This window comes from Oncorhynchus tshawytscha, linkage group LG04 (assembly GCF_018296145.1).
Source record: "Oncorhynchus tshawytscha isolate Ot180627B linkage group LG04, Otsh_v2.0, whole genome shotgun sequence".
NCBI lineage: Eukaryota > Metazoa > Chordata > Actinopteri > Salmoniformes > Salmonidae > Oncorhynchus > Oncorhynchus tshawytscha.
The window spans coordinates 33,976,933-34,003,445 of NC_056432.1; the positions used below are offsets into that span (position 1 = coordinate 33,976,933).

At 42.2% G+C, this 26,513-nt stretch overlaps 1 protein-coding gene across 1 annotated transcript in view; it reads left to right on the plus strand.

Annotated features, from left to right (window-relative positions):
* LOC112248611 (single-stranded DNA-binding protein 2) overlaps positions 1-26,513 on the plus strand; it is an 89,752-nt gene that overhangs the window by 18,304 nt on the left and 44,935 nt on the right. The window contains exon 2 of the mRNA XM_042320672.1: positions 26,494-26,513. This exon is cut by the window's right edge and continues 53 nt beyond it. Within this exon, the coding sequence (XP_042176606.1) occupies positions 26,494-26,513 (20 nt within the window). The remainder of the gene's footprint in view (positions 1-26,493) is intronic.

Below are 26,513 nucleotides of genomic sequence, written 5' to 3' on the forward strand. Positions count from 1 at the left end.
TTATTTCCCAATCAGAGAGAAAAGCAGGAGAGGGATGGATGACATCATAGACATATTTCAGTGCAGAGCTGGACAACACTGGGTATTGTTGTCTGTGAGAAACCTTTGCTTCAATCTTCAATATCACTGGTAGTACAGGAATAAGGTTATATATGGGCATTTCAAGTGTCTGAAATAGGGTTCTATAGACCTAGTAGTATTATTGCTATCACCATATTCGTCACATAGTTTAGTTGCCATGATCTAATTGTGCCGCTGAACGTAACCTACCGGTATTGGAACAACCTTACGTATAACAACTAGCGCCTCACAGCTTTCTGTATAGGGTGTTCTTGGTGGTAGTGTGGAATGTTACATTGTGTGAGCTCAACAATAGGCTATGGAATTCATGAAGCTCCGGCGCTAGCGGGAAAACGTTCTGGCAGACACATTCTAGGTCTGACATTCTAAGACGAGGAGGCCGGCGACGGTAGAGAACACACCGGGCTCTCTCACCGCTCATAAACAAAACCAAGAGGGAGGATAGACCAGCGTTTCTCTGTGTGTGTGTGTGTGTGTGTGTGCGTGCATCCATGTTTGTGTGCACTCATGCTGTGTAAGCATGTGTTTAAGACATTCAGTGCCAGACTGTGACGTACTCCATACTTTGTCTCAAGTTATCATTGACCTTTCATTGTGACTCACATAGCCTACAGTGCTGTCAACATTCTGTCCATTCAGGTCATCCTGACCAGGGACTATACTATACTCCTTTAAATGAATTTATTTTTATATATAATGGAGCTGTCTAGAAGGGTCACCTCTTCAAATAGATCCTCACCTCTCCCTGTCTGATAAGCTGGTATTTCCTGTTGTCCTTGCCAAGAATATTTTTGTCTCCCATGTTAGGCCAAAGCCTATCTGAACCAATGACAATGAAGTAGAACTACTTTTCATTTTCAAGCCCCTCAACATTGTTTTGTCTGTCTTTAAGAGAAACAGTAGAAAAGACAGGGGGTTGCTGAGTCCCCTCCCACTTTTCCGTTCTTAATTGCAGTTCCACTCATTTGTTATTTTCCGGAAGGAGCTAGACGAGGGTGGTTTGCTGCTCATGTTCTTAAGAGAGAGAGACTACCAAACGCCCCCGCTCTATCACATTGACACAGACCACTGAGCCGACATGTTGCCCTGGCCATGCTCGCAGGCTCCTGTTTAAAGGGTCTGTCTCTGACGATGGAGGGAGGGCTTCTCCTTTCATGACCAGCTAATTCTGAACAGATGATGATGATGCATGCTTGGAATTAGACTCTAGGGCAGAGTTGCACTACTGCGATCCTCACAGGCTGTAGTGTATGGTGCTTTTCATGTTTGTCTTTTAATCCTAGACCACAAAGGGAAGACCAGTGTTAATTAGTTGTTGCAACGGTCATCAAAATTGATAAAAGGTCAAAAATACAGTTCTGATAAATGTAACGGATGTATAATGGAGTAAGATACTCATTATACGATACCTGGGGCGGCAGGTAGCCTAGTGGTTAGAGCATTGGACTAATAACCAAAAGGTTGCAAGATCAAATCCCTGAGCTGACAAGGTAAAAATCTGTTGTTCTGCCCCTGAACAAGGCAGTTGACTCACTTTTCCAAGGGCATATTGAAAATAAGAATTTGTTCTTACTGACTTGCCTAGTTAAATAAATTAAAACTCAAGTGTTTTTCGGGGGAATCATTTCAAAAGTTACATAAACACACAGGGTTATACAATTAAAGCCATGGACTTGAAGTTGGAAGCATTTTTGGAAAACTGTAGATAACTGAACGAAAGGGAATATGGTCATTATTGAAAAACATTACGATATTAAAGTGGAATCTGGCGTTCCAAAAGCAGTAGTGAAAGAGTTGATCGGTACTCAACTGGTATTCAACTGAATGTCAAATGCAAAAAAAAAAAAACGTATTTGAAGACCAAATATGTTTTGTTATTATATTGATAACTATTTTGCATGTACAGTTGAAGCCGGAAGATTATATACACTTAGGTTGGAGTCATTAAAACTCGCTTTTGAACCTCTCCACAAATTTCTTGATAACTAACTATAGTTTTGGCAAGTCGGTATGGCACAAGTCATTTTTCCAAGAATTGTTTACAGACAGATTATTTGACTTATAATTCACTGTATCACAATTCCAGTGGGTCAGAAGTTTACATACACTAAGTTGACTGTGCCTTTTAAACAGCTTGTAAAATTCCAGAAAATGATGTCATGGCTTTAGAAGCTTCTGATAGGCTAATTGACATCATTTGAGTCAATTGGCGGTGTACCTGTGGATGTGTTTCAAGGCCTACCTTCATACTCAATGCCTCTTTGCTTTGACATCATGGGAAAATCAAAAGAAATCAGCCAAGACCTCAGAAAAAAAATTGTAGACCTCCACAAGTCTGGTTCATCCTTGGGAGCAATTTCCAACCGCCTGAAGGTACCATGTTCATCTGTACAAACAATGTAACGCAAGTATAAACACCATGGGACCACGCAGCCATCATACCGCTCAGGAAAGAGATGCGTTCTGTCTCCTAGAGATGAACGTACTTTGGTGTTCGAAAAGTGCAAATCAATCCCAGAACAACAGCAAAGACCTTGTGAAGGTGCTGAAGGAAACAGGTACAAAGTATCTATAACCACAGTAAAACAAGTCCTATATCGACATAACCTGAAAGGCAGCTCAGCAAGGAAGAAGCCACTGCTCAAAAACCGCCATGAAAAAGCCAGACTACGGTTTGCAACTGCACATGGGGACAAAGTTAGTACTTTTTGGAGAAATGTCTTCTGGTCTGAGGAAACAAAAATAGAACTGTTTGGCCATAATGACCATCGTTATGTTTGAATGAAAAAGGGTGAGGCTTGCAAGCTGAAGAACACCATCCCAATCATGACGCATGGGGGTGTCAGCATCATGTTGTGGGGGTGCTTTGCTGCAGGAGGGACTGGTGCACTTCACAAAATCGATGGCATCATGAGGTGGGAAATTCTGTGAATATATTGAAACAACATCTCCAGACATCAATCAGGAAGTTAAAGCTTGGTCACAATTGGGTCTTCCAAATGGACAATGACTCCAAGCATACTTCCAAAGTTGTGGCAAAATGGCTTAAGGACAACAATGTCAAGGCATTGGACTGACCATCACAAAGCCCTGACGTCAATCCTATAGCAAATGTGTGGGCAGAACTGAAAAAAGCGTGTGCAAGCAGGGAGGCCTACAAACCTGACACAGTTACACCAGCTCTGTCAGGAGGAATGGGCCAAAATTCACCCAACTTATTGTGGGAAGCTTATGTAATACTACCTGAAACGTTTGACCCAGGTTAAACAAGTTAAAGGCAATGCTACCAAATACTAATTGAGTGTATGTAATCTTCTGACCCACTGGGAATGTGATGAAAGAAATAAAAGCTGAAATAAATCATTCAATCTACATATCACATTCTTAAAATGAAGTAGTGATCCTAACTGACCTAAGACAGGGAATCTGTACTAGGATTAAATGTGAGGAAATGTGAATAACAGAGTTTAAATGTATTTGACTAAGGTGTATGTAAACTTCCGACTTCGACTGTAGATCTCATGATTAAAAGTGCATGTCTTGCAAGATCACATAGGTCTCATGATTAATTTGAATTTTACACAACAGAACCGAATATAATAGAATAGTAGGCCTATATTAGTCTTACACCAAAAACACCTCCTCGCTCATTTCTTATGAGACTTTAGGATGGTTAGCTCGTTTTGAAGCTGAATAGTCATGATTGGGATGCAGTTTTGGAGTTTGAACATTTTACCGGTAAAATGGGAAGAATTATCATTCACAATCGACAGTAATGATGGCCAATTTTGAAATAGCAATGCCTAACTTGGTGTTTGAGGGTATTAAAAATATAACATTTTATTGAGACAACAATGTGTGGGCATAGGCAGACGTTGCAATTGGAGGATGTATTGAGGCATATTCTGTAATTATATTAAATAGGCTACATCTGTCGGTAACAAACTTTGACTGAGAAATGATGACGTCATAAAAAAAATATATGCTACCGCAACTAAAAAAAATGTATAACACAATAGCACTACGCCACTGGTTGTGAGTAAGGGTAGGTTGTTACAGTGCTTCTAATAAACTGGGGCGTTGGTCCCGTGCTTTATGTGCCATGCATCAATGTAGCCTCTGCACTGTACATCAGTCGTCTTCTGCAGAAACAAATAATAAGCTGTCATAGTGTCATTTGTGTAACAGGAGGCAGTGGAACAACACCAGGCCAACTTAGAAGAGGATAAGTGTACATTTGTCACTTCATCATCCCCATCCCTTCAACACCTTATCGTTGTTGTCTCTCCTGAGTGACGATTTTGTGAATGGTGTCTGCGTGACCTTTGGCCTGAGTTGGAGCGACCACAGGAGATGGGGTGGGGTGGGGGCTCAGGAGTTAATGAAATGCAAACAGGAGGGATGCTCTGAGGTGCGCCAAAGAACACAGAGCTCCACACCGGATATGAACTTCATTCTTCTGACTTACCTTGGTACGCAAGACTGGACCAGAGGAACATGTTTTTACTCTCAAAATTCCTCTCCTGAGGGGTTATATTTGACTGGGAATTCTAGTTTGTTGCAATATTACATGCCTGCCAGGGCCCTCTGTGTACTGTAGTCCATTGTTGTATGAAATGACAAATTGTTGAGATGATTATGACGCATGTTGACATAATACACAGAAGCTCATGTTGACATTGTATATATTGTGTCAACGCTGTGACTGTATGGATAACCTTAATAATATTTTTTATCAGCTACTGCGAGTTTGATCTGGTGTGACCTGGCTGTGTTCACTGTGACTGGTGTTCTTCCAGGGAGGCCTGTTAGGCCAGTTTAGAGAGCCCTCTGTTTGTATCTCTGTCACATGGCCAGGCCTTCACTGCTGAGGGGTTTAACATGTTTGCTGGAAGTGAGAGGGATAAAGCGCCATACAAACATTGACACAGTAAAGCAGTGCGAGACCCCTCTCTGTGGAGACAAAACAGAGAACATAGACAGATAAACACTTGTGTCTCTCCTCACTCAGGCCCTTCTAAAGCGGGATTATGACATGTGCTATGTTAATCTTCAACTTGGAGGTTTTACTTCTCAAACTCTCCTCAGATTATACAAAGACTCAATGAGAGTGATGTTTATATTACAATAAAACTTTCCTTCATATCTTTGCCTTGAGGAGAACCATTAGAGAAGTCTATGGGGACGTGGGTATAGGATAATGGAGAATATAGATCTGACGTGACTATCAGCAGAAATGCCAATTAGAAATGCATCAACGGACAGCTACAGACATTTGGGAATTCACTGGAGGGCCGTTACAGCCACATTGCTACAAGACAATCAGAACAGGTTGCCAAACTGATGGAGAGTGGTCTATAAACTTCTGTGTGAGTGTGTGTAAGTGTACTTGCGTGCGTATGTGGGCGCTTTCGTACATGCACATTACTGTCCTTTACAGAAGTTATGAGGTGAGGCAAACGACATAAGCCCTTTGAGATTGCCAGTTTGTTTATGTGACCAAGGTACAACTTTCTATGTGATAATGTCACTATAGCGTGACATACTCTGTAGTGCATGGACTTGACTAGATATTCACTCAGATCATCATACACTCACTGACAGCAGCACTTATTTACCTCAGATTCCACTGTTTATGTTGTGACTGAATGTCCTATTGTTTAGTATGGCTTGGGAGACACATTGTCCTTTAAGTGTGGTATGAGAGTGCCTGACCAGCATGTTAGTCTTGTTGTCCGTAGGTTTTGTTCACTGGCTGCATCATCACTCCTTTCCTCCATGCTCTGCTCTGACCTTGCCTGCCATCCCCTCATCATTAATCATTTACCATCCTTCCTTCTCTCCCTCTCTCTCATTCCCTCTCTATCGCCGTCTTTATCTCTCTCTTTTACTACTTTGTATTACCATATATTTCCGTCAATATTATCAGCACACATCTTATCTCTCCTAAATGTGGTCTTCCTCATCTTCTCTATTTCATCCACGTTCAGTTTCTTTCTCATTGCTCCTCTGTCTCGGTGTCCCTCCCCAGTGTATTAAATGTGTGTGTGTGTGTGTGTGTGTGTGTGTGTGTGAGAGAGGGAGACGGAGAGAGAGATTGCCAATGAGGTCTTTCCCAATCTATTTGTAAAATGGTGAGGAGAATTCCCTAATAACAGCAAGGCAGTCTCAGCATGGGGCTAACAATGCATTCAGCATAATACTTGTTTCCTGGTTGTCCTGCTCCTCTCTGCTGCTTCATTAAGACAATATGTGCCCCTAATGAAAAGAGAAAAGGGATTAGTTGCATTGAGCCAGATTAAACATCATAAAGTGTTTTGGGATTGAGCCTTCTGTAGGACACAGCTTCTCAGAGAGAGCGTACCCACCCAAACACCTTTATGTTTTTATGTCACGGTTTAGTAGCGTAATAGGTCTATACAGTGGGGCAAAAAAGTATTTAGTCAGCCACCAATTGTGCAAGTTCTCCCACTTAAAAAGATGAGGCCTGTAATTTTCATCATAGGTACAGACAGACAAAATGAGAGGGAAAAAATCCAGAAAATCATATTGTAGGATTTTTTATGAATTTATTTTCAAATTATGGTGGAAAATAAATATTTGGTCAATAACAAAAGTTTATCTCAATACTTTGTTATATACCCTTTGTTGGCAATGACAGAGGTCAAATGTTTTCTGTAAGTCTTCACAAGGTTTTCACACACTGTTGCTGGTATTTTGGCCCATTCCTCCATGCAGATCTCCTCTAGAGCAGTCATGTTCTGGGGCTGTTGCTGGGCAACACAGACTTTCAACTCCCTCCAAAGATTTTCTATGGGGTTGAGATCTGGAGACTGGCTAGGCCACTCCAGGACCTTGAAATGCTTCTTACGAAGCCACTCCTTCGTTGCCCGGGCTGTGTGTTTGGAATCATTGTCATGCTGAAAGACCCAGCCACGTTTCATCTTCAATGCCCTTGCTGATGGAAGGAGGTTTTCACTTAAAATCTCACAATACATGGCCCCATTCATTCTTTCCTTTACACGGATCAGTCGTCCTGGTCCCTTTGCAGAAAAACAGCCCCAAAACATGATGTTTCCACCCCCATGCTTCACAGTAGGTATGGTGTTCTTTGGATGCAACTCAGCATTCTTTGTCCTCCAAACACGACGAGTTGAGTTTTTACCAAAAAGTTATATTCTGCTTTCATCTGACCATATGACATTCTCCCAATCTTCTTCTGGATCATCCAAATGCTCTCTAGCAAACTTCAGACAGGCCTGGACATGTACTGGCTTAAGCAGGGGGACACGTCTGGCACTGCAGGATTTGAGTCCCTGGCGGCATAGTGTGTTACTGATGGGAGGCTTTGTTACTTTGGTCCCAGCTCTCTGCAGGTCATTCACTAGGTCCCCCGTGTGGTTCTGGGAATTTTGCTCACCGTTCTTGTGATCATTTTGACCCCACGGGGTGAGATCTTGCGTGGAGCCCCAGATCGAGGGAGATTATCAGTGGTCTTGTATGTCTTTCATTTCCTAATAATTGCTCCCACAGTTGATTTCTTCAAACCAAGCTGCTTACCTATTGCAGATTCAGTCTTCCCAGCCTGGTACAGGTCTACAATTTTGTTTCTGGTGTCCTTTGACAGCTCTTTGGTCTTGGCCATAGTGGAGTTTGGAGTGTGACTGTTTGAGGTTGTGGACAGGTGTCTTTTATACTGATAACAAGTTCAAACAGGTGCCATTAATACAGGTAACGAGTGGAGAACAGAGGAGCCTCTTAAAGAAGAAGTTACAGGTCTGTGAGAGCCAGAAATCTTGCTTGTTTGTAGGTGACCAAATACTTATTTTCCACCATAATTTGCAAATAAATTCATTAAAAATCCTACAATGTGATTTTCTGCATTTTTTCCCTCTTATTTTGTCTGTCTGTACCTATGATGAAAATTACAGGCCTCATCTTTTTAAGTGGGAGAACTTGCACAATTGGTGGCTGACTAAATACTTTTTGCCCCACTGTATATACGTTTACCAGTTGTTGGTGTTGTTTTGCGGTTGTTGTGCAGCCCTCTATGTATTAGATCAATGATTCACCATTATAAAGGTTCTATAGTTGTGGTTGTTTATGTAGCTCAAAACCCCTGTCCTCTCCCTCTCTGCCACTTTGCTCTCTATCTGGCAGAGCCTCTTCCCTGCTGAAGATACTCCCCTCTATGAATGAAGTCAGGACATTTAGAGCCTTGTAATGGGACATAAAGCCCTGCTGCTGGGCTCTGATTAATCAGACAACATTTTTGGCTGAGCACAAAGGCTGCGCTCCGTCCTCAGCCCTGTTCTCCCTTCATTCCTTCATCGCTGCTCAGCTCTCCTTTTAAAGCCTGATCCCGTCCTCTACTTTCATTGCTGCTCTCCTTTATAGACTGATCCCTTTCTCTAACATGCTGACCAGACCGGACACGTTGAGTGCGCGAGCGCCGCAAAATAAATGTAGAAATCCTTGTTATTCAATTATTGCACCCACACTGCTCGCGAGCGTCTGCGACGCCAAGGGCTAAAATAGAAATCATTCCTATTTCTGACGCAGATTGCGCTGCAAGTCCTACCTCTCCCATCTCCTCATTGGTTTATAGATGCAGGTACCCACGTGTCATCTCCTCATTGGTTATACCCACGTGGTTGAATGAAAGTTTTGTTTTGCCGGTAGTCGTGGTAATACAATGAAAGTTTAGATGCGATCACCATATAAGTTAAACAATGAAAAGGCGCGGAAGGAGGAGAGATGACTGGAAACGATTCGGTTGGCCGTTTTATGTGTGGGTTAATTGTCAGAGTAGAGGTCCTTGTGCATTTCAGGTAAAATAACAACTCAATGTTTATATCCCAGGACAAATTAGCTAGCAACAGCAAGCTAGCTAAATAGGTCACATTAACTTTAGCTAGCAGGTGCAAGATAATATTACGATCTAAATTGCCATACATGTTTAATGCTTTTCGACCTGCCCCCAAATTAAATTGGTTTAGAGTTTGTTTTGATATTTTAACCTGCGTGTCGTGATCGCGTTTGGTGTGGGGGTGCAAAATAAATGTATGCACGATAGCAGCACACGATGGCGCACGCGTGCAGCCGGTTTGGGTTCCGTGTAAGGGTGTGTCCCAAATTGAACCCTATTCCCTGTAACGACCACTACTTTTGACCAGAGCCCCATGGTCCCTGGTCAAAAGTAGTGTACTATAATGTATAGGGAATAGGGTGCTATTTGAAACACACACATGGCTGTAAATGACATGAAGGCCCTGGGCCATTCCAGTCTTTCCCAGTCTGTGGTGTTTACTTCATGCTGGTTTGGGATGCCTCAGAGGAGAGGAGATTATCCCTAAAGTTGTGTTGTGGTGTCAATTTAATAACAGTCATGTCCTTCTCTAATTTCACTATTACATCTCTCATTGTTTGTGTGTTTATTGACTAGGGTTGCAAAACTACCGGTAATTTAACAAAGTTACAGGTAATCTATGGTAGTATTAATTTTTTATAGCGGTGTCCATATTGTCCATGAGTTTCTAATGGATAGACCATATGGTTCAAGAGAAAATAACCTAAACATGAAAAAGCATTACTTTCAATTAACTCCGCAACTCTTCCAACAATTGTCTTTTTTTACAACTGCCACTTGCTTGGCCCCAAATCATTTCCAAAAAAGATATATTGACATATTAAAATAAATAAGTGTGTAAAAGAAATGTTCAGGATATTTCATGCTGAAACGCTCATAATAACCCTACAGATGTAAGATAGCACCGGAGAGGATGGTAGAGGTTTTACGCACCCCCAGCCGATTGTTTTTTTGTTTGTTTATTTTCATTTTGTTTACTTGTTTTTTAAACTTATTTTGTACATAATGTTGCCGCCACCGTCTCTTATGACTGAAAATAACTTCTAGACATCAGGACTGCGATTACTCACCACGGACTAGCAGAATCCTTTTTTTCCCTTTCACAACACTGATGAGCCCGACGCGAAGGATACACTGCTTCCTCGGGAACAGGCCCCGATCCCCATGATCTGCGTGAAGAGGAGGCGGAGAAAGAGGGGGCGAAGGTCTGGCTGCCTTCTGAGAATTTGTAGGCGATCGAATAAATTCCCACTTCCTTCCATTCTGTTAGCAAACGTGCAATCTTTGGAAAATAAAATTGACGAGTTACGCGGGAGATTAAACTACCAACTGGAAATGGAAAAACTGTAACATCTTATGCTTTAGAGTCGTGGCTGTACGACTCTGAAGCATAAGATGTTAGTTTTTCAACATACAGCTGGGTGGTCATACGATGTACCGGCAGAATAGAACAGGGGGCGGCCCCATGATATCTAAGGAAGTCTCGAGCTATTGCTCGCCTGAGGTAGAGTATCTCATGATAAGCTGTAGACCACACTACCTACCGAGAGAGTTTTCACCTGTATTCTTTGTAGCTGTTTACATACCACGACAATCAGAGGCTGGCACTAAGACATCATTGAATGAGCTGTAGTCTGCCATAAGCAAATAAGAAAACTCTCACCCAATGGTGGCACTCCTAGTAGCTGGGGACTTTAATGTAGGGAAACTTAAATCCGTTTGACCAGATTTCTATCAGCATGTTACATGTGCAACCAGAGGAAAAAGAACTCTGGACCACCTATACTCCACACACAGATGCGTACAAAGCTCTCCCTCGCCCTCCATTTGGCAAATCTGACCTTAATTCTATCCTCCTAATTCCTGCTTACAATCAAAAATTGAAGCAGGAAGCACCAGTGACTAGATCAAAATAAAAGTGGTCAGAGGAAGCAGATGCTAAGCTACAGGCATGTTTTGCTAGCACAGACTGGAATATGTTCCGGGATTCCTCCGATGGCATTGAGGAGTACACCACATCAGTCATTGGCTTCATCAATAAGTGCATTGATGATGTCATCCCCACAGTTGAAGTCGGAAGTTTACATACACTTAGGTTGGAGTCATTAAAACACGTTTTTCGCTGTGCCACCAGAGACCCTGGGTTCGCGCCCAGGCTCTGTCGTAACCGGCCGCGACCGGGAGGTCCGTGGGGCGAAGCACAATTGGCCTAGCGTCGTCCGGATTAGGGAGGGCTAGGCCGGTAGGGATATCCTTGTCTCATCGCGCACCAGCGACTCCTGTAGTGGGCCGGGAGCAGTGCGCGCTAACCAAGGCTGCCTGGTGCACGGTGTTTCCTCCGACACATTGGTGCGGCTGGCTTCTGGGTTGGATGCGCTCTGTGTTAAGAAGCAGTGCGGCTTGGTTGGGTTGTGTATCGGAGGACGCATCATTTTCAACCTTCCTCTCTCCCGAGCCCTTTCGGGAGTTGTAGCGATGAGACAAGATAGTAGCTACTAAAAACAATTGGATACCACGAAATTGGGGAGAAAAAGGGGTAAAATTTTAAAAAGAGTTTTTCAACCACTCCACAAATTTTTGTTAACAACCTATAGTTTTGGCAAGTCGGTTAGGACATCTACGTTGTGCATGACACAAGTAATTTATTCCAACAATTGTTTACAGACAATTCCAGTGGGTCAGAAGTTTACATACACTAAGTTGACTGTGCCTGGCTTTAGAAGCTTCCGATAGGCTAATTGACATCATTTGAATCAATTGGAGGTGTACCTGTGGATGTATTTCAAGGCCTACCTTCAAATGCAGTGCCTCTTTGCTTGACACCATGGGAAAATCAAAAGAAATCAGCCAAGACCTCAGAAAAAAAATTGTAGACCTCCACAAGTCTGGTTCATCCAAACGCCTGAAGGTACCACGATCATCTGTTCAAATAATAGTGCGCAAGTATAAACACCATGGGACCATGCAGCCGTCATACCGCTCAGGAATGAGACGCGTTTGGTCTCCTAGAGATGAACATACTTTGGTGCGAAAAGTACAAATCAATCCCAGAACAACAGCAAAGGACCCTGTGACGGTGCTGGAGGAAACAGGTACAAAGTATCTATATCCACAGTAAAACAAGTCCTATATCGACATAACCTGAAAGGCCGCTCAGCAAGGAAGAAGCCACTGCTCCAAAACTGCCATAAATGCCAGACTCCGGTTTGCAACTGCACATGGGGACAAAGATCGTACTTTTTGGAGAAATGTCCTCTGGTCTGATGAAACAAAAATAGAACTGATTGGCCATAATGACCATCATTATGTTTGGATGAAAAAGGGTGAGGCTTGCAAGCTGAAGAACACCATGACAGCATCATGTTGTGGGACGTGCTTTGCTGCAGGAGGGACTGGTGCACTTCACAAAATAGATGGCACAATGAGGCAGGAAATGATGTGGATATATTGAAGCAACATCTCCAGACAGTCAGTCAGGAAGTTAAAGCTGGATCACAAATGGGTCTTCCAAATGGACAATGACCCCAAGCATACTTCCAAAGTTGTAGCAAAATGGCTTAAGGACAACAAAGTAAAGGTATTGGAGCGGCCATCACAAAGCCCTGAACTCAAGCCCATAAGAAATTGTGGGCAGAACTAAAAGATCTTGTGCAACAAGGAGGCCTTCAAACCCGACTCAGTTACACCAGCTCTGTCGGGTGAATTTTGGCCCATTCCTCCTAACTTAATGTGGAGATCTTGTGGATGGCTACATGAAATGTTTGACCCAAGTTAGAAAATGTAAAGGCAATGCTACCAAATACTAATTGAGTGTATGTAAACTTCTGACCCACTGGCAATGTGATGAAAGAAATAAAAGCTGAAATAAATCACTCTCTTCTATTATTCTGACATTTCACATTCTTAAAATAAAGTGGTGATCCTAACTGACCTAAGACAGGCAATTTTTACTTGGATTAAATGTCAGGAATTGTGAAAAACTGAGTTTAAATGTGTATGTAAACTTTCGACTTCAACTGTACATACCCAACCAGAAGCCATTGATTACAGGCAGCATCTGCACTGAGCTAAAGGCTAGAGCTCCTGCTTTCAAGGATCGGAAGCTTATAAGAAATCCCAAAAATGCCCGCCGACGAGCCATCAAACAGGCAAAGCGTCAATACAGGACTAAGATCGAATCGTACTACACCCGCTCTGATGCTCGTTGGATGTGGCCGGGCTTGCAAACCTTTTAGGGAGTACAAAGGGTAGCACAGCTGAGAGCTACCCAGTGACACGAGCCTACCAGACGAGCTAAAGTACTTCTATGCTCGCTTCGAGGCAAATGACACTGAAACATGCATGAGAGCACCAGCTGTTTCGGAAGAATGTGTGATCACGCTCTCCGCAGCCGATGTGAGTAAGACCTTGAAGCAGGTCAACATTCACAAGGCCGCAGGGCCAGACGGATTACCAGGACTTGTACTGTGAACATGCACTGACCAACTGGCAAGTGTCGTCACTGACATTTTCAACCTCTCCCTGTCCGAGTCTGTAATACCAACATGTTTTCAGCAGACCACCATAGTCCCTGTGCTCAAGAACACTAAGGTAACCTGCCTAAAGGACTACCGACCCGTAGCACTCATGTCTGTAGCCATGAAGTGCTTTAAATGGCTGGTCATAGCTCACATCAAAACCATCATCCCAGAAACCCTGGACCCACTCCAATTTGAATACCGCCCCATCAAATTCACAGATGATACATTGCACTCCACACTGCCATTTCCCACCTGGACAAAAATAACACCTATGTCAGAATGCTATTCATTGACTACAGCTCAGGGTTCAACACCATAGTGCCCTCAAAGCTCATCAATAAGCTAAGGACCCTGGGACTAAACACCTCCCTCTGCAACTGGATCCTGGACTTCCTGACGTGCCTCCCCCAGGTGGTAAGAATGGGTAACAACACATCCGCCACGCTGATCCTCAACACTGGGGCCTCTCAGGAGTGTGTTCTCAGTCCCCCTCTGTACTCCCTGTTCACTCATTACTGCATGGCCAGGCACGACTCCAATACCATCATTAAATTTACTGATGACACAAGTGGCCTGATCACCGATAACGACGAGACCGCCTATAGGGAGGAGGTCAGAGACCTGGCCGTGTGGTGCCAGGACAACAACTTCTCCCTCAATGTGATCAAGACAAAGGAGATGATTGTGGACTACAGGAAAAAGAGAACCGAGCACATCCCCATTCTCATCAACGGAGCTGCAGTGGAGCAGGTTGAGAGCTTCAAATTCCTTGGTGTCCACATCATCAACAAACTAATGTGGTCCAAGCACCCCCAGGGGACTGAAAATATTTGGCATGGGTCCTCAGATCCTCAAAAGGTTCTACAGCTGCATCATCAAGAGCATCCTGACTAGTTGCATCACTGCCTGGTATGGCAACTGCTCGGCCTCTGACCGTAAGGCACTACAGAGGGTAGTGCGAACAGCCCTGTATAACACTGGGGCCAAGCTTCCTGCCATCCAGGACCTCTATCAAAGGCAGTGTCAGATGAAGGCCCTAATAATTGTCAAAGACTCCAGCCACCCTAGTCATAGACTGTTCTCTCTGCTACTGCACTGGAAGCGGTACCGGAATACCAAGTCTAGGTCCAAGAGGCTTCTAAACAGATTCTACCCCCAAGCCATAAGACTCCTCAACATCTAGTCAAAAAGCTACCCAGACTATTTGCAGGTACCCCCCTCTTTACACCACTGCTACACTCTGTCATCAATGCATAGCATTTATAATAACTACCTACATACTACCTCAAATAACCGGTGCCCCCGCACATTGACTCTGTATCAGTACCCTCCTATATATAGTCTCGCTATTGTTATTTCTCTGCTGCTCTTTAATTACATGATACTTTTATCTCTTATTCTTATCTGTATTTTTTTTAAACTGCATTGTTGGTTAGGGGCTCGTAAGTAAGCATTTCACTGTAATGTCTACGCCGGTTGTATCCGGCGCATGTGACTAATAAAATTAGATTTGACAATTGACACGGAGAGTTCTCTGGGATAAGAAAGAAAATATTAAGCAGATTTAGGTTCACATCCTTCAACATTTTTAACACCCCATTTTCACTTTTATTATGTTTTTGTCTGCCAGACAGACACCCTTTGACTGAACTCCATATGCACTTTAAAAATGTCAGCTCTGGTCTTAACTCATATTCACGCTCTCGTTCTTACTACTTTCTCAGAAATTACTACTCATGTGGAAATTCATATTTTCCATACTGGTAGAAATGCAATCCGTTGTATTCTCCTGAAGGTCTTTGTATTTGTGTTTCTAGTGTGTATTTGGGAGAAAGGCAGGAGAAAGAGCCTACTTTTCTCTTTTGCTTGTTCCAGTGTGGGTTTGTGTTAATTTGCAGAAGGAGGGCACAGCAGGGGTGCTTGGCTAGGCCGGTGCTTGTTCTGTCAGATCCGTCACTATTAGAATATTAACGTTTCCAGACCTCAGGAGTATTAATTGTGTGGCTCACCCACTAACCCCCTCCTTCAGACCCCCGTCTGTCTTCTCTTCCTCTAATCCCCCCACCTCCTTCTCCCTCTCCTTACCAGAACCTTTCATCTCTGTTGCAAATCTGTGGAAGATTAACTGTCACCATTCCGAAACTGCTGTATCCTCCTTTTGGAGGCTGTACTACAGCTGTGGTACTGGGATCTCTCTTTCTCTCCTTTGTTGTCATTCTCTCCCTTCCTTTGTTTCTTACTCTCTCTCTCCATCTCTGGATCCAATTCCTCTCTGCCCAACACCAGTCAGCACTGTCTGCTCTACACTCTTAGAAAAAAAGGTGCTATCTAGAACCTAAAAGGGTTGAGACCCCCCTTTTGTAGGCCTACTTTTGAGAGTTAGAATAGTAGAATACACAAGGTGCAATTTCTTTATTAGGTTATGCATCAGCAGTTCTCTTGTTATGTCAGTCACTGATAGTTGACATTGAGTGTCTAACATTTGTTAGCTGGTTAGACTAACTTACCAATCGATCTAAACTTGTAGAAAGCAGGTGGTCCCCATTGATTTTGTTAGTCACTCTCAATCAGATATCATATTAAAACTGCAAACATTTCTCTCCACCCCATGGCAAAGTGTGTAGAATTGCATCAAACTTTCTTTAAAACTGCAACACTTTCTCTATGCATATGACATGTGTAGAATTGCAGGAAATTAACTCTAAAACGTATATTTGTTCTCTCCGCTGTCAAGATGAGAGCTGCTAAAATGTTTTGCTCGCAAGGTGAAGGGGGACACCCAACTAAATTACCCGTAGCCTCCCCAAAAGGCTAGGACCAGCTCTGACTGCATGTGTGGGTATGGATACGGGTACGCATGATGATTTTGTGTCCTATGGGGACAGCCGAAGAACTCTTTTAGAACCCTTTTTTCTAAGAGTGTTATGACAAATCAGCTTGTTTCCTGGACAAGGTCAAAGGGTAGCTGCAAGTCTGTTTGACCCATACAGTACACCTGCACTCATATTGAGCATGTCTTACAGATAATGCTGTGTTTTGTCACAGGTGCTGATACACTATCTGGAACATAATGACTTTTGGTCCATTTCCATTTCATCTTTAATAGTTAAGTGCCAAATGAATTGTCTTTTTTGATTTCTAACTCTAGGTGTGATTACAGTGGCAGTAAATTGATTAGCAGTGATCTGCTGGTCTCATAAGATGATTCTATGAAGTAGGGTAACTTCACAGGCCCAGGTGCTGAGGTCTGCCCAAACAGCAAGAATTCTCATCTCCTCCTCTCTTAGTGCTGTTCAGTGAAAAAGGGAAAATGGAGAATCAGCAGCATTTCAGCTCCCTGACTTCATTAAGCTACAGCTAGCCTGGTCCTGGCTGCTGAGCCTCCTGGAGACTTCTGCTGCACTACTGTAGACTCAGAGGAGCATGCTACCAACATATGAATTTAATTAGATGTGAGTGCTGAGGACAATACTTGAATTTGAAGGAGGCCATGTCCCATACACGCATGCACACGCACACTCACACTCACATGCACGCACACACACACTCATATAGACGAGACAAACACTTGATCCTGTTTCAATCCTGATTCACCGTGATTAATGTAAGGTGGAGATCATTGGCTTCACAGATTGGTCAAAGTAGATTGATGGTGCAGCTGCTGTGGGAAAGAAAGATAACAGTTTGTCTTCAATAGGCTAATTTCAAGAGCAAGGATAAAGGCTACTGAAAATAGAAAATATATTTTGTTATGATCGATCATAGGCCTAGTGTATACAATTGAAAAGTATTTGGCTTTGTTGACTTCCTCCTTCTGGCTCTTCAGGTCCTATTGAATCATTCACAGATCAGGTCAGGAGAGCTAGTCATTTTTGGGAGTTTATTGAGTAATTCTAAGAGCTTTTGGTGTGTTTGCTTCCTTTATCACATCCAGTTGACAGGCCCAGGGGTTTTCTAAGTATTCACCCCCCTGGATTTTATTTTTTATTTTGTTGCGTTAGAAAAAGTATGATTGAAATGGATTTAATTGTGCTTTTTTTGTCATTGATCTACACCATTATTTCAAAGTGAAAATTCTACAAATGTTTACAAATTAAATAACTAAAGTATAGTCATTGCAGAAGAAATCACCCCTCTTTTTTTAGGCAAGCCTTATTAGTTTAGGAGTAAACTTTGGCTTAACAAATCAGATAAGTTGTATATGGCAGCTATCAAAACTGGTCTTCAGAGTTAGATGGGAGGGTTGAAGATAGCTGAAGGATGGAACTGAAAACAAACAAAATGTATATTGTGTACGTAAAATTGATATAGTACAGTTGAAGTCATACGTTTACATGCACACTGGTTGTAGTCATTAAAACTTGTTTTCCAACCACTCCACAACTGTCTTGTTAACACACTATAGTTTTGGCAAGTTGGCCAGGACATCTAAGTTGACTGTTCCTTTAACCTCACTAGGGTATGTGGGACGCTAGCGTCCCACCTGGCCAACATCCAGTGAAATTGCAGAGCGCCAAATACAGAAATACTCATTATAAAAATTCAGAAAACATACAAGTATTTTACATAGGTTTAAAGATGAACTTCTTGTGAATCCAACGGCGGTGTCAGATTTCAAAAAGGCTTTACGACGAAAGCATAGCTTACGATTATTTGAGAACATCGCCCAACAGACAAATCATTACAAACAGTAACCAGCCAGGTAGAAGAGTTACACAAGTCAGAAATAGAGATGAAATGAATCACTTACCTTTGATCATCATATGGTTGCACTCAGAAGACATTAATTTACTCAATAAATGTTTGATTTGTTCCTTAAAGTTTCTCTTTATAGCCAAAAACCTCAAATCCAAATTGTATCCGTAAAGTTCATAGAAACATGTCAAACGATTTTTATATTCAAGCCTCAGGTTGTATTTACCCTAAATAATCGATAATATTTAAGCCGGACAATAACGTTTAAGCCGGGCACTCTCTCGGTCACGCGCATGAAAAAGTCTGACACTTCAGGGTCCACTCATTCAGACTGCTCTTACTTCCTCATTTTTCAGAATACAAGCCTGAAACAATTTCTAAAGACTGACATCTAGTGGAAGGTATAGGAACTGCAATTTGAGTCCTAAGTCAATGGATACTGTAATGGCAGTGAATAGAAAACTACAAAACAAAAACAAATCCTACTTCCTGAATGGATTTTTCTCAGGTTTTCGCCTGCCAAATCAGTTCTGTTATACTCACAGACACTATTGTTACAATTTGGAAAACTTTAGTGTTTTCTATCCAAATCTACCAATTATATGCATATCCTATCGTCTGGGCCTGAGTAGCAGTCAGTTTAATTTGGGCACGCTTTTCATCCAAAATTCCGAATGCTGCCCCCTACCTTTGCATATACTCCAGAATGTTATGTGTGAGTGATCAAATGAATTTCAATGAATTGCAAAGTCCCTCTTTGCCATGCAAATGAACTGAATCCCCAAAAAGCATTTCCACTGCATTTCAGCCCTGGCTGGAGATCACTCTGTCATGCTGATTGAGTTCGAATAACAGACTGGAAGCTTTCAAACGGAGGGTGGTGCTTGGAATCATTGTTCTTCCTATGTCATCCATGGTTATCTGCAAGGAAACATGTGCCGTCATCATTGCTTTGCAAAAAAGGGCTTCACAGGCAAGGATATTGCTGCCAGTAAGATTGCACCTAAATAAACCATTTATCGGATCATCAAGTACACGCAAAACACAGTCTCGACGTCAACAGTGAAGAGGATGTTCTGGGATGCTGGCCTTAATATTAAAGGTTATGTACCCCCTAAAAAAGTAATATACATACATACATACATACATACATACATACATACATACATACATACATACATACATACATACATACATACATACATACATACATACATACATACATACATACATACATACGAGATCTTGCGTGGAGCCCCAGATCGAGGGAGATTATCAGTGGTCTTGTATGTCTTCCATTTCCTAATAATTGCTCCCACAGTTGATTTCTTCAAACCAAGCTGCTTACCTATTGCAGATTCAGTCTTCCCAGCCTGGTGCAGGTCTACAATTTTGTTTCTGGTGTCCTTTGACAGCTCTTTGGTCTTGGCCATAGTGGAGTTTGGAGTGTGACTGTTTTGAGGTTGTGGACAGGTGTCTTTTATACTGATAACAAGTTCAAACAGGTGCCATTAATACAGGTAACGAGTGGAGGACAGAGGAGTCTCTTAAAGAAGAAGTTACAGGTCTGTGAGAGCCAGAAATCTTGCTTGTTTGTAGGTGACCAAATACTTATTTTCCACCATAATTTGCAAATAAATTCATTAAAAATCCTACAATGTGATTTTCTGGATTTTTTTCCCTCATTTTGTCTGTCATAGTTGAAGTGTACCTATGATGAAAATTACAGGCCTCTCTCATTTTTTTAAGTGGGAGAACTTGCACAATTGGTGGCTGACTAAATACTTTTTGCCCCACTGTAAGACAGAAATAGCGTTACAATTAATCACTAACCTTTGATCTTCACCGGATGGCACTCCCAGGACTCCATGTTAGACAATATATGTGTGTTTTTTGTTCGATAAAGTTAATCTTTATGTCAAAAAACCTCCTTTGAAATTGGTGCGTTATGTTCAGAAATGCATTGTCTCAAACAAACATCCGGTGAAAGTGCAGAGAGCCACATCAAATTACAGAAATACTCATCATAAACATTAATGAAAGATACAAGTGTTAAACACACAATTAAAGAAACTTCTCCTTACTGCAACCGCTGTGTCAGATTTCAAAAAAGTTTTTCGGTAAAAGCACACCATGCAATTATGTTAGGTCAGCGCCTTGCCACAGAAAAACATACAGCCATTTTCCAACCAACAAATAGCGTTATGAAATATTCACTTACCTTTGATGATCTTCATCGGAATGCACTCCCAGGAATCCCAGTTCCACAATAAATGTTTGCTTTGTTTGATAAAGTCCATCATTTATGTCCAAATACCTCCTTTTTGTTTGCGCATTTAGTTCACAAATCCAAATTCACAAGGCGTGGGCACTTAGTTCAGGCAAAGTCAAAACTGTTCCATTACACTTCGTAGAAACATGTCAAACGATGTATATAATCAATCTTTAGGATGATTATGAGCCGCGCGCGTGACTTAGCTCATGTCATTCTGCCAGTCCCCTGATTTCAAACAGCTCTTATTTGCTCCCCCTTCATAGTAGAAGCCTGAAACAACGTTCTAAAGACTGTTACCATCTAGTGGAAGTCTTAGGAAGTGCAATATGACCCCATAGACACTGTATATTGGATAGGCTATCACTTGAAAAACTACAAACCTTAGATTTCCCACTTCCTGGATGGATTTTTCTTCAGGTTTTTGCATGCCATATGAGTTCTGTTATTCTCACAGACATCATTCAAACAGTTTTAGAAACTTCAGAGTGTTTTCTATCCAAATGTACTAATTATATGCATATTCTAGCTTTTGGGCCTGAGTAGCAGGCAGTTTACTCTGGGCACCTTATTTATTCAAGCTACTCAATACTGCTCCACAGTCCCAAATAAGTTAAGCGCTTGTAAGTAAGCATTGTATTCGGCGCATGTGACAAATAAAATGTGATTTGATTTAAAGAAGGGCAGTGATTGGTAGATGGGTAACAATAGCAAATCAGACATTGAATATCTCTTCAAGCATGGGCAAGTTAATAATTATTTTGTGGATGATGTTTTAAACCACCCAGACACAACAAAGATGCAGTCGTCCTTCTGAACTGAGCTGCAGGACAGGAAAGAAACTGCTCAGGGATGTCACCATGAGGCCAGTGGTGATTTTAAAACAGCTACAGAGAACTGAAAATGGTTCAACAACATGGTTCTGACTCCCCAATAATTACCTAAATGACAGAGTGAAAAGAAGAATAAAAATACACAGAATATAAATGTTCCAAAACATGCATCCTGTATGCAACAAGTCACTAAAGTAATACTGCAAAACAAAACAAGGCAAAGGAATACACTTTTTGGCCTCAATGCAAAGCTTTATGTTTTGGGCAAATCCAACACATCACATCATGGTAACTGCCTCCTTATTTTCAAGCATGCTGGTCGCTGCATCATGGTATGGGTATGCTTGGACATCAGCAAAGACTTATAAAAATGGGATGGAGCTATGCACAGGACTGAAGTCCACAAGTGAAGGTAGAAGGTGAGAGAACGAGAGTGCATAGTCATAGATGCGAGACGGAATTATACAATGAGCAAAGTGATCATCCTGTTCTTATGTGGCTGCTATGAAAGTGAACTGTGTGTGTGGGATAAACATACCTGAATTTGCCAATAGAAACTCTTGTTTGCAACTGTTTGGACTAATGATTACACCCTGTATCAGCTAGATGCAGGCAATAGTGTGCAAGGCGGTATGGAATGTGTCACTGTCTGTCACCTTGATGACTCAAATTTTTCTCTTGACCTATGCACCTAAGTTGTATACTTTCATTCGTAGGCTATGTTGTAGCAAACTCATGATGGGTATAGGGAAAGTTAGTTTAATATCCTGAACCTGTTAATGTTACATTGAGCTGTGTGAATGGAATATGAATGACAGTCACCCAAAATGCTGTAATAGAAATAATGCCATGGTCATAAAAAAAAAAGATTGTCCTCTCTGATCTTAACCGGCACCGACCGCCGTGTGTGTGTGTGTGTGTGTGTGTGTGTGTGTGTGTGTGTGTGTGTGTGTGTGTGTGTGTGAGAGAGTGAGAGAGAGCGGAAAAAAAACCTGACCATATTGGAATGCTATCTGGCCTTGAACAAAGAGTACACAGTGTACCTGACCACTGTGACTGACCCACAATTAAGACCCATAGCCCTTGACTATGTACAGACTCCGTGAGCATAGCCTTGCTATTGAGAGAGGCCGCCTCTGGCTCTCGAGAGAAAACAGGCTATGTGCCCATTGCCCATAAAATGAAGTGGAAACTGAGCTTCACTTCCTAAACTCCTACCAAATGTATGACAACATTACAGATACATATTTCCCACAGAGCACAAAGACCCCAAAAAATGAAAACAAATCAAACATTGATAAACTCCCATATCTGTTAGGCGAAATACCACAGTGTGCAATCACAGCAGCAACAGTTGTGGCCCGTTGAGAAAAGGGCACCACTGGAGCAACATTGTAAATACCACCAATATTTTATCTGTTTATTTATCTTCCCCTACTATTCGTACTACAACTATTTGCACATTGCTAAAACACTGTAAATAGCTGCTAATATAACATTTTGAAATGTCTATCTTTTTTAAACCTTTTTGAGTGCAATATTTACTATAAAATTCAAAGTATGTCATTGTTTTGTGTCTTCTCACTATAGTTGATCGTTTTTTTCACTTGCTTTGGCAATGTGAACATTTTTCCCTTGCCAACAAAACCCCTGTGAAATGAATTGAGAGAGAGAGAGCTCCATACAATAATGGAGGAACAGACAGGGCCATTTTAATAAGTGTGATTTATAGGTATATTTTTGCCAAGCCTCAGCGCATTTAAACCTGCGTTTCTTAGGTCAGTAGAAACACCGCTGTGGGAATTAGCACCTCTTTATACTTAGCCTTTTCTCCTCTTCTTGTTCCTTTCATCTCCCTTTCTCCCCACTCTTCTCTTCACCTCTCCAGATCTCTCCTATCCTTTTTTAAAATCTCTTCTTCTCTCTTTCCTTGGTTTTCTTCCTTCTCCTCTCCTCTTGTCTCCTCTCTGTCATCTTGTGTCAATGGGCAGATGTGTCTCTTAGGGCCACACAGTAGAGTCACAGCGTAATATTGATTACCCATCATATTTCAGAGAGAGAGAGAGGTTTCATGCCGATGGCCATTAGGCCGAACAGTGGGACATAGGCCAGATGCAGGGACCAATATACGGTCGGACAGTAGGCCGCGGAGACATTAATACGTGTGACTTGTGTACTAACTTTCCAGTTTTCCGTACTGCATGTTTTATGTTTTTGTCTGTGTATTTGTATGCTGACTTCACAAAATGAATATCCGTGTAAATGATCAATAAAGTATATTGTATTGTACAGACAGACAGACAGAGAGATCGAAAGAGACGCAGCCTTAAGAACATCGCCATGTTTTATTCATGGAACGTCGTTGCGTTAACCTTGTCCCTGTGAAAAGCTTTGTCTTCTCTGTGGTTAAACATCACGCCACTCCGCCGCCTGCTGCAGACACTGTGTTGCTCCTTGTGCTCTCCTTTCATACCTCATCCCTTCATCATTAAACACAAGGCCTCTCAAGAGAAAGACAAGATAGATGAGAGAATTGGAGAGAGAGCGAGGGGAAAGAGGCAGAGAGAAAAAGAGATTTAGAGAGAGGTGAGGGAAAGAGGCGAAGAGAGAGGTGGAGAAAGCGAGCAAGGGCAAGAGGCACAGAGAGAGAGTCTGGAGAGATGTGCAGTCCATCATCTTCAGAGAGGTAGACTAGAGGTGTCTGGAGGGTTTATTTTTGTCCCAGTCTGTTCGTCTAGACTGAGGAGACGCTATGCTGCTGCCTGCTACGCTGCATGGCAGGGCACAGACACAGGATGCACCCAAAATGGCACCCTTTTCCCTTTATTAGTGCATTACTTTTGACCTGGGCATACAGGGCTCTGGTCAAAAGTAGTGCACTATGAAGGGAATAGGGTGCCATTTGGGACACATCCAGAGAGCTGGTGAGCTTTCATACTACCCTCACCAGGGAGAAAAGTCAAGTGAACTTCTAAGGCCCTATTCCCACTACGAGATATGAAGGAGAGTCTAAGGAGCTACCAGATTAGGAAAAACTCTGGGCCCCAGGAAACATCCCTACCACCTCCTGAAATCACCACAATGTTACAAATGAAAAAATATATCCCATTTGACATATTTTTGGTGGTGGGGATGGGCTTCCATAGTTTTACGTGGCTCCAGTCGTGTAGTGGTGCCTGGAGAAGTGGGTACATTTAAATTAAACCACATCAAGAGACCACTTTTGAAGTCTGGGAGAAAGAAAATAGTTTTTTTTTTTTTAGAGTAGCCTTTCATTAAAGTATGCAGGCACCTAGGACTCTGATGCAAATTATCATCATCATGATATCATTCTGCCAGGTAGGCATTGGCTACATTGTAGCTAGTTAACATTTAATAGAGAAGGTTTTTGGGAAAGCTGTTGCATCTCTAAATCCACCCGCTTTCTAACGGATATGTCCATCTCTGTCCATGAAACCGCTTGCATTTTAGAACAGTATTTTCTCGCAAATTGCATTTTGTAACTTTCACACGTAGGCCTACTGTGGTGTATACATTGCTGCGCCTAAAATGTGAAAAAATAATAGTTTATCAACATTAAGCTAAACATTCCGATCTGTTCCATCAACCCTATTAATTGATACGGGCGTATACCTCCACTACACTACTTTGATAAATATCCGTGGGGATTAAGAAGTGGGTGTAGGCAATGCCCACTGGAAAAATAAGTGGGTATATGGCGTATACCTGCGTTTGGCCTATACCCAACACTACACCACTGTGTGGCTCAGTGCAGCTGGCCGACACTGAAACAATTTCAGAATTGAACATGCTGTACATTTCAGCTGTTTCAAAAACATTGCTCTGCAATTACCATTTATACTGTAGGAGTGTTGGTTCTACGAGACATTTCTGTTTACTTTTCTGACTGCTTCAAGGAGGGCAAATGTCGGGCGATGTCTTGCGTTACCTCCGGAGGTAGCGGACGTCGAGACGTAAGCAAGTACGCAAGTTCACATTTGAGTCATTTGTCTAGCCAACGGTATTTTATACGAAAAGTGTAGTAAGTGTGAAGAGGCTCTAAGTCCAAAATACCCCACATTCTGGAAACAGATTTCCATGTTTTTATCCACCATTGCTGCTAAAAAGATTTCCATTTTCACTAACTACACTTCTTCTGATTGATGATTCTTCCTTGAACCTAACTGATCACGAAAAACGTATATGGCTTGCCGGACTTACGCCTCGATCACACCGACGGTGTTTTTGCATTTTGGTACACCAGAAGTACATTCATTTCCAATGGAACAGTGCGTTTGCCTTGCAGCGTTGCGTTGCAGAGGCAGTTGCGGTATGTTCTGTGTGGTACATACGTTGGATTTATCGAACGTATGCATCAAACTGTATGCGTAGACGGCTTGACAGAAGGTGAATGCTGAACTTTGGACACATCCAAATGCGTACCATTTTCAGCAGCCAAAAAGATGGTTTCATTATGTTGACAAGAACCTTGCTCTCTACCATGGCGGCATTGGGCGCTTTCATTTATGGACATTGGTTTGAGTCATTTCATTGTCAATTGGGATTGTTTTTATCCGTAAAAAAATGTATAAATGTTTTATTTATTTTTTCCTCAAACCCCCCACGGGCTGGATTGAATGGGCTGGCTGACGGATCCAGCCCACGGGCCTTATGTTTAAGACTGCTGCTCTAGACTGAATCCATGTTTCTACGGTTCTGTAACTCCCGAGACCCAGCCAAGCCTGAATTGTACTGTTAAGACACTGACTGATCCTGCATTGATCCCTGACAGATCAATGGATATCTTGTATCTGTGGATCAGGTAGACCACCTGCCTGCCCTCCAAGTTATTTTGATCAACAGAGAAGTACAGAGTAAAGAATTAATGAATCAAGTGTGTAATGAATTCCCAGTGTGGGAAAAGCACAGTGTTTGGGGGGGTATAGAGTGCCTGGGGTAAAACAGAGGCATTTCCTGTGTGTTCCCTCTGTGCCAACTCATCTCAGCATGCTGTTTGTTCTTCTACTGCCTGTGTGTTTTCAGCTTTAGCAGAGTCTGTCGAGGGTATAGAAGCTCTGTCTCATATGGCCCAAAGTTGAAATGGTTGGAATTGAACAGGATAGGTCGAATTGTGTTATGCAGTTGACACAGCCTAGTGTGGCCACACTACTTTACTCTGGTAATCATCCTACTAACATGTCATCCTTATGTTTCTCTGTGCAGGTTAGCTCTCTATGTGTATG